The 9,163-nt window shown below is 39.8% G+C and overlaps 1 protein-coding gene across 1 annotated transcript; it reads right to left on the reverse strand.

Moving 5' to 3' along the window:
* Window positions 1-2,443: 2,443 nt before the first annotated feature.
* On the reverse strand, window positions 2,444-4,436 carry LOC131156242 (uncharacterized). Its single transcript, XM_058109772.1, has one exon. It carries the CDS (start codon window positions 4,112-4,114, stop codon window positions 2,639-2,641), a length of 1,476 nt encoding a protein of 491 aa, XP_057965755.1. The 5' UTR covers window positions 4,115-4,436; the 3' UTR covers window positions 2,444-2,638.
* Window positions 4,437-9,163: the final 4,727 nt, after the last annotated feature.

Genomic DNA, 9,163 nt, shown 5'->3' on the forward strand with positions numbered 1-9,163 from the left:
TTGGGTAAGCTGAGCACGCCCCAAATCTGGCTCGACAAGTCGTAGATAAAGAAGTAGCTGAAGAGGGTGTTAAAATTTTTTTTCCTGGGATCGGTTCCCCCTTCGCTCCATGGACTAAGCTTGAGTAAGAAATCTCTTGTTAAGAAACCACACATCATTACTTTGGATCAGGTCATCTCCTAAATCAACACACAACTAGGCTCCACAAAAGTCCAATAGGAACACCTTTCGAATTTTGGGAATATGGTTCAAAACTTCGAAACTAAGGGGGGACAACTGATATGCCATAAATATATCAGTTTATAAAAGGAAGTCAAAACCCAGCAATCACTACCCAAGTCAAATCCTCTGGTAAGAGCAATTAGCTTTAATCCAATAATGAAGGGAGAGATCCACACTGACGCCTTAAACGCCTAGAGTGATCCTCGCTGACGCTTTAAACCTCTGGAGCGATCCATGCCCCCACGTCATAATGACGGATCACCCCAAGGGTCAAACCTCGCCACTATAAAGGGTGATGCAAACAAGCCAATTTAACTCACTCTTAACCCAATCTTATTGTTGCATTCGACCTCTTGGAAGTATTTCCTTACTTATGCATCGGAGTGACCTCCCGGAGTATACTCCGAGTCCTGTAAGCCTACTTTGTTTTCATCCTTTTCAAGTCATCGGAAGTTGGAGAGTAACGTCGCAGGACATCACCATTTTATCCCGCAACAGAGTTGATTTTGTTTAGTTGTTGCCGAGATTTGATGTCGGAGTCTTTGTTCTTGAGAGAGCCTCTTGTGTTTTTCTTGCAAGGGAAAGTGTAAAATAAAGTCCGCATTTTGCTGAATTTTCGTCAAAATTAAATGAAACATTAATTATGCTACAATAACACTAGAAGTAAAGGTTATGTTATTGGGCCTAAAAACTGCTTAAAATAATAGTAGTTATATCATATAGATGAGCCATTTCATGTATTCATGAATGGTTTACATGATGGTAGCTTAGAGCTTAACATGTGTTACCTTAAACACTGCGTCACAGGTGAGGATCCAGCATTTGATGCAAAACAGGTGATTTCTGGGGCAGAGAGCTTCTTTTATATAGCTAGTGAGTGGATAACTTCTATTGAAAATTTTCCAAAATGTAATTTATAATGATAATTGTTGGAATTCGAAAAATTGTTAAATTATGCCAGAATTTCAGTTTCGTTATTTTCACTCCTCGTGATGCTTTCATGTGATAATTTTCATGTAATCAACATTATGAAACACGGTCTATGCAATTGCTACTCTAAATTAAATTGTTGCAAAATGTGACATTAATGACCATCCCATATTCCCATTATGTGACCAATGGCTTTATTCAAGGGCTTTTGGGTTCACTTGCAGTGTTTATAGTCTTTGGAGTGCACACTAGGGGTTTTCATTTGCTTTTTTCATGGGGTGGCAGAATTTGAAGACCTAAGCTTTCACCATTGTCTTAATTTGCCTTATATGTGACGGAGTAGACCTGACAAAATGGATAAAAATTCGTTAATCCAAATCAAATCTGACCCGCTTAAATTGACTCATAACCGATCCGCACATTAAATGTGTCGAATATGGTTTAAATTTTTTTTATCTGTCTCTAAATGAGTCGGTTGGCGGATTTAGGATTTTATCCGATGGATATCCGCTTATCTACTAACAACTAATGTTCAAATTCATTGATAATCCGATATGTTCTATGATTATTAGGTATCAAATCAATTAACATAAGCTCTATTGGTTAAGGTCTAGTCCCACACTCTTAACTTTTGCACTACCTATATGCATCTCTAGGCTTACCCTATGCCCACATTCAAACTCAAGTCCAAATGCTCAATTTTTTTGTGATCAAAATAAAAGTCTCTAAATTTATGATCTAAAAAATAAAAATTTTTTTATAATTTTGTGATTAATTATTAAATGTTTAATATATTACCAAATTATAATTTTAAAAACAACTTAGTTATCATGTTATAAAATAAATTGTTTATTGGATGGTAAAAAAAATTATATTAGGGATGAAAATGACAAATTATGCGCCATCTGCTATTGATTATCCGATATGAACCGTCATAAATTTGCAACTTAAATGAGTCGGATATGAATTGTAATATTCTCATCCGATAATTTGCCTAATCTGTCATAGATTATCCAACTCGATCTGCTTTATCAGGTCTATGACGGAGTCACGCGTGCCTGGTGACAACATTACACGAGTTCCATTCAGCTGTACTCATCCAACTACATGGAAATACTCATGCATCCATTTCAGTGGTCAAGTCTCATGACATGAAACTCCTTGTCCCTGCTCGTATCATTATTGTCAATGGAAAATATGTTAGACTTTCAAATATTGGCTGCAAAAATTGCTTTTAGTTTGACTAGTTTGAATCAACTTACCACAGTTAATATAAAAAGAATTCAATGAATTTATGAACAAGAATAAAAATGTAAGGAATTAATTAATTTTATAAAAACTGCAATAGGAACATATCGCACAGAGTACCCCGTGTGACTGTTAATTTGATTAAACTGTAATTAAGGGCAGGTACAACATATGATGGTGAAAATATATTTCTATATAATTTTTTGTTTGATGGAGGAGGAAAAAATGAAAATTTTGTCTAATGGTAGGTACAAAATGTTTCATTTCCTAGGCAGAGGAACAACCTCTCATAGGCTAATGCCATCTTCCGTGCTGTAAACATTGAAGCCGCGTATTTCCGGCATGCCTTTCCCCTCTGGCCCAGACTTTTGGCCCCTTCATCCACCACTGCCTTCAATGCTTCCAACAGAGACTCCACATTAGGAGAAAACATATACCCAAATTCATCATCAACCACAATAGTACCTTTAATGCTGGGAAATCTTGATGCCATCACAGGCTTTCCACTCATCATGGCTTCCATTAGGGTAAGGTCAAGGCCTTGTGGTCTGAGTGTTGGATTCACAAATATGTCAATGGAGTTGTAGAATGCCCTTAGCTCAGAGGGACTCAGAGACCCCAAAACTAGGACTTGAGACCCTAAATCTCTGTACCGCTGCTCCCATGGTCCTGATCCAGCGACGATCAGGTAGACAGTAGGGTGTTTGTTCATGAGCCTGGAGAAAGCTTGGTAAAGCAGGGGGTGCCCTTTGTCCCTCACCAGCCGTCCGGCGATGCCGAGTACCAAGCTTGCATTTTCTGGGAGGCCGATCCTTGATCTGAACTCTTGACCCAGTTTCCCATCTTCGTTGAATTCTTCCTCGTCGACGCCGTTGAGGATCACGTGCACTCTGTTATTGGGTATTTGGTAAACATCCCGGAGCATCTCCCCACAGCTGTCGCTTATGGCGACGTGCTGCGCATAGTTCTTGAAAAATCTTATTTCATTTAGTACCTTTGGGATTGCCTCTTGTACGGTAGCGTTGAATGCCGGCGACCTGGACTCACCTGGCCGTCGTGCCAAATCTTGGTAGATATCCGAGTGCAAGCTCTCAAGGGCAATCCCGTGCCAGGAAACAGCGAGATTCGGAAGGCGCCGGGCTACCCAGTAAGGAAGCGAGACGCTTTCTGAGTGAACCACATCAAATGCTTCTCGATCGTGTTCTTCCACAAACTGCTCCCAAGCTCTGTTGTAGCGCCATCGGCCTGGTTCTCCGTCGTGGTAATGAATACGCGGAGCTCGAATTGGACTTCCATGGGGATTATTGTTTTCTTGATGATGTATACTTGCGATGTCTCCCTCTTGGGGTGGAGAGGTGAAGATGTGGACTTGGTGACCGCGATGTGCCAGAGCAGTATGCAGCGTGTGCGCATGGCGTTCCATGCCGCCGGGGGTTGCCCCGACAGGCCATTTCCGGGAGAAGGCTGCAATTTTGAGTGACGCGGGCGGGGGTTGGCCGTCAGTGAATGGCAGGCGGTTCCAAGCGAAGTGGGCAGTGCGGAGATCGCCGGACCATGGGTTTGAGCGGTCGGTGAGAGTGTTGCGGATGGAAGCAGAAGGGGTGCGGAGGAGGAAAAGTGCAGGAATGCTGAAGAGGATAATGAAGAAGAGAGTGGTGAAGAGGTTTGATTGGGATGACATTAGGACCTTCTTGGGTTTGTTGTTGAAAGCCATGATTTTGGGTTTGGGGATGTGAAAATAGGCGAGAATATGAGTGCTGCTTTTTGTTTTTGACTTTCTAACTTTCTGTTTTAAATTTGTAAGTTACTATGCTGAAAATGTGGGAGAAGGAGATGGGGCAGTGGGGAAGGTATTTTGGGCGGTAAGCACGCACTAAAGCAAGTGCGTTGGGTTGGAGTCGACAAAATTTTCTTTTCTTTAGTGCTTCTCTCACGCCTCTCTTGTGAAAAAAGAAGCATTCTTCTGCCTTGGTGTCTGTGGCCCTTCTGATGGGCTACAATATAAAAATAGCTCATAACTTGAACTGTCTTCTAATGGAAAACACACTACTGCTGCACCAAACCCGGCTGAGTCAACCCAAGCGACTCACTTCCTCAAGGATGTGGGGTTGGTTGTATATTGGCTTCATAAAATGTTTTGTGATGACACTTGTATGTTATCACAATTTAAAATTTTGACACGTGACATACTTCTTTTGAAAATCATATTGAATTAGTTCTATCAATACTTAGGGGTGTCAAAACAGGTTAACGGATCGAGTTCAGACGGGTCATAAACGAGTTAGGGTTAAACGAGTTAGGGTTTAAGTTGACTCATTTATAAACAGGCCACTAACAGGTAAATGTAAACCTGCCCGTTTAATAAATGGGTAAAAAACGGGTCATCCTTTCAAAAATAGAAATTATTTATTTTAAATTTTTGTAAATAATTTTTTTTTTATTTAAAAAAGCACTACTTCATTGGAATCCAGGCAATGACCAGTGAAATTTATCAGCACTAAACAGGGTTTGGGCTAATGCCTGCTCAGTTCTCTTTGAGAGCAAACAGTGGGCCTCAGTGTAGAAAAGCCCAAATAAATTAACAAAATAGAGCATCGACTCTCTCTCTCTCTCTCTATGAAGAACCAGAGATGAGAAATGTAGCGTCTGATCAAAATCAGTGAGAATGAGTCTCCAGTACCTCGGGACATTGGCTACTCCCAAACATCACTAACCTCACCGGTATCTTGTACAAGTGTACCTTAAAAGAAGTTTAGGCGGAATCCACTTACTTGTCTGTGATGACACAACCATTACATTTCAACTATAATGGTTGTACAATAGTACAAGGTAACTGTGTCGTTGTAGAAGAAGAAGAGGAAGAAGAAAAAAGAGTGGGAAAAGGAAGGAAGAGGGAAGTGAAAAGGGAGGGATCCGGACCAGATCGTGGATCTAGAAATGGGGGCTCCTAGTATATATGGAGTTGCAGGAGTTTGAGTGGGAAGAGCTGAGGAAGGAGGCTAAAAAGATTGGGGATACTGTTGCTGCGAGCCTATGACGGGCCAACAGGCGACAACTGTGCGTTTGCGTAGGCGAGAATAAGATCTAGGTGTTTGCATGAGGGTCCTAGGCGGAGAGTGAGGGAGATCCGGAGATGGGTAGCCAAGGTAGGGTTTCATTTACAATGTATATATATAATAAGTTAAAATGGGTCACCCGACAAGTACCCGACCCTAACCCATTTAATAAATGGGTTGGTTATGGGTTGATCTGTTTATAAACGGGTCAGCTCGTATTAAACAAAAATTCGATTTAAATGGACGGGTCACGAGTCACCCGTCGGGTTTCGACCCATTTTGCCACCCCTATTGTAATGACCCGAAAATTATACTGTTATAAATGAATATGCTCTGATACCATAACCATACTGACCCGAACTCGAAGTGGGATAATGGGTATACCTGTCCAAAATTTAGTCTATGAACCTAATAACGGAAACATATACATAAAATCCCAAATACAATACCAAAGTTCTAATACCATCAATCATCACGTAAGTATCTCTCATAAACATAATTACAACCCATGGTACACAAAAAAACATCACTCTATACATATCAGTACTCACAGGTACTTACTATAAACAAAACTATCTAGATCCTGCCCTGGAGCACTCTAGACTTGATTTTTTATATTTCGTGAAATGTTAAAATTCTTGGAGTGAGACACCTCTCAGTTAGAAGGAATAGATTATCACCAGTGTGTGACAACATGAGTTCTAGTATATCATAAACATATCCTGTAAATAATTAGCTTAATTGGTAAATCATGTAAATCTGTGCTCATAGATATATAAGTATGGGAAATACATACTTTTCAACATAAGCATACATTGTTATAATAAATTTCTCTATATATGTAAATAATCTTTTATACTTGTATAATACTGAAATTTTTCTTGAATGGATAGTTAGCTGATATCATGTATTACCTCCACATGATTGGGTTGTGCGGTCCGTAGGCGGGACTTAGTTATAATTGGCCTACACGTTAAGTCAAACATAACACTTATGTAAGTACGATTGGCCATCCCAACCTGGTTCAGACTACCAGAAGAGATATCCTACTCTTCAATGGCCCAATTGACTACCATTTACCAACACTCTATGTAAGAAGTGTGGTGGCACTGATATAACATAATAGTTATGGTACCGTGCTCTGAATATGAACTAATCCATCAGGGTTCTGTTACCATATAATTTATTTCATATAATATAATTGTAACATAATCTTGTTGGCCTAGATATACGTCTAGAAAGGGGGGGGGGGTGAATGACGTCTTTCGTGGATATGCAAGTTTTTCTACAATCACACAAATTTCTTGGCAAGAACAAGAGTATTATATCACAATATATAAATAAAGCAAATAGCAATGGCTAAGTAACACGAGAGAAAAGAGAAGAGAAGCTTAACGCAGCGATGTTAAAATGGTTTGGCACTGCGCCTACATCCACGCCTTAAGACCAACTCAAGGATTCTCCAAATCCACTATGATTTCCTTCTTCCGGCGGAGAAGCCTATACAAGCAGCTGCTCACAAAGAGCTCTTACAATGGTGCTCACCTAGAGACATCTTACAATGGCTCACAAAGAGCCTTATAATACAAGTAATTTGAAGAGAAGTAGATACAATGAGAAATGCTCCTCTTGAGTTGAATATCCCAATGAAAACCTTACTCTATTTTCTCTTTGTCAATGGAGTGTAAACAAAAGTAAGAGCAAGAGGGCAATATGGTGCACAATGAAACCCTAGAATAAATGCACAATGAATGTTCTCAACAACCAATAAGTTTCACTACTTGAAATTAATGCATAAGACCTATTTTAAAGGCCAAAGGTGCGAGCTGGGCGCTGGAGAGCTGTTGGGCATTTATTGATATGAGACAAATTGAAAACTAGCCGTTCTGGTGCATTAAATGTCATCTGCAGCTCGACGTTCATCGACGAGGCTGCTCCTTTGTCAATGAGCCCTTTAGTTCTTTCGTCGACGAAGCCCTGTGTTTGTTGACGAGTCATTGGTTCTCGAATTTTGATAGGTCTCAGTTTCTTTTCGTCGACGAGTACCCTATGTACGTTGACGAAATTTGAACAGACTTTGTCGCTGAATCCCCTGTATTCGTCGACGAAGGTGCTCTAAACTTTTTGGTATTCTCGGTATATTCTTGTCGACGAGTACCATGTGTACGTTGATGAGATTCTGTGTTGTTCTCGTTGACGAAACCCCTGTGTTCGTCGATGAGGCCTTTTAATTTTCTAAAATTATTTCAACCAAGTTTGTGTCGAAGTAAAAAGGTCCTTATCTTTATTTTAGAAATGATCTCTGATCTATTTTAAGATGTCTTAGGTTTAATAAAATATGTTTGAGGGTTTTAGACATCTTGTGCAGTTTTACTTGACATGTTATATATGAGTGAGACTGTATCTGTGTTCTAGTGATCTATATGTGATTTGCCCATCTCTTGCTTTGTACTTTTGAGTCGCACCATACACAGAGGATTACAATGTCAATCTCTCTAATCTCACACACACAACCCAAAGCTTGTGCTTTCTATGCAGGATCCATCTGGTCATGTCATATGTAGTGACCTAGAGGAATTATAATATTTTGATAATAAAAGGAAGGGAGAAAAGGAAATTAAAAAAAGGGGTAAACAGGTCTTCGTCGATGACGTGACGCATTGGGCTCGTTGATGAGTGTACTCTTTGTAGATGAGAAAATACCGAGGGGAGTTTTGGGTGATTCTGAATTTCATCGACGAGGGGAGAGTTCGTCGATGAGTTGTCTTCATGACTTCGTTGACGAAGGCTAGTGTATAAATAGTGATTAATGCGATTTTTCAGCTTAATTTGGCTGCAGAATCTCTCTCCCTCACTCTCTTCAGTTCCCCTCACTTCTCTCTAACTTTCTGGGTCCGTTGTTCACCGGATCAACGATCCGAAGCCACCACGACACTCCTGTGGAAATTCTCTGCATATCTGTTGGAGTGAATTGTTGGCGGGGCTAGTTCGGAATCTATCCTAAATCTAGGATAGAACTTTCTACTTAATATTTGACTTCTTAACAGATGTAAAAAGCGTAGTACGCGTAGAAATACTAAAATTTAGTTTTGAGAAATGTCATTTTTAGAGTGTTGAATGGAAAACTCTACGGGTACACGACTGCTTATTTTAGGGGTTTTTTTTTCAAGAATCAGGTAAGAGGATAAATTAAACTAGTTATTTTATGGAAATGTATGTATGTTATTACAACATCTGATTTTAGGAAAATAAATATCTATATATATATGTGTTTTATATTTGAAAAATACTACTGAAAATGATAGTATGTTAAATATACGAAAAACTTATTTCATGTGGCATGAGCAGAGTTTATAATGAAATACTATTTTCTGGGAATATGATAAAATATGGATTTTTTTTTTTTAAAAACCGACGTACGGGCCGAGAATTTTTACATGTATTGCTGGCTTACGGGCCGTGTTATGAATATGATTTGCCGGTGTACGGGCCGTGTTATGGATATGATTTGTCGGCGTACGGGCTGTGCTATGGATATGATTTGTCGGCGTACGGGCCGTGCTATGGATATGATTTGCCGGTGTACAAGCTGTGCTATGTATATGATTTGTCGGCGTACGGGCCGTGTTATGGATATGATTTGCCAGCGTACGAGCCGAGTTATGGATATGATGTGCCGACATACATGCCGAGCTATGGATATGATG

The sequence above is a fragment of the Malania oleifera genome, chromosome 5 (assembly GCF_029873635.1).
Source record: "Malania oleifera isolate guangnan ecotype guangnan chromosome 5, ASM2987363v1, whole genome shotgun sequence".
Lineage (NCBI taxonomy): Eukaryota > Viridiplantae > Streptophyta > Magnoliopsida > Santalales > Ximeniaceae > Malania > Malania oleifera.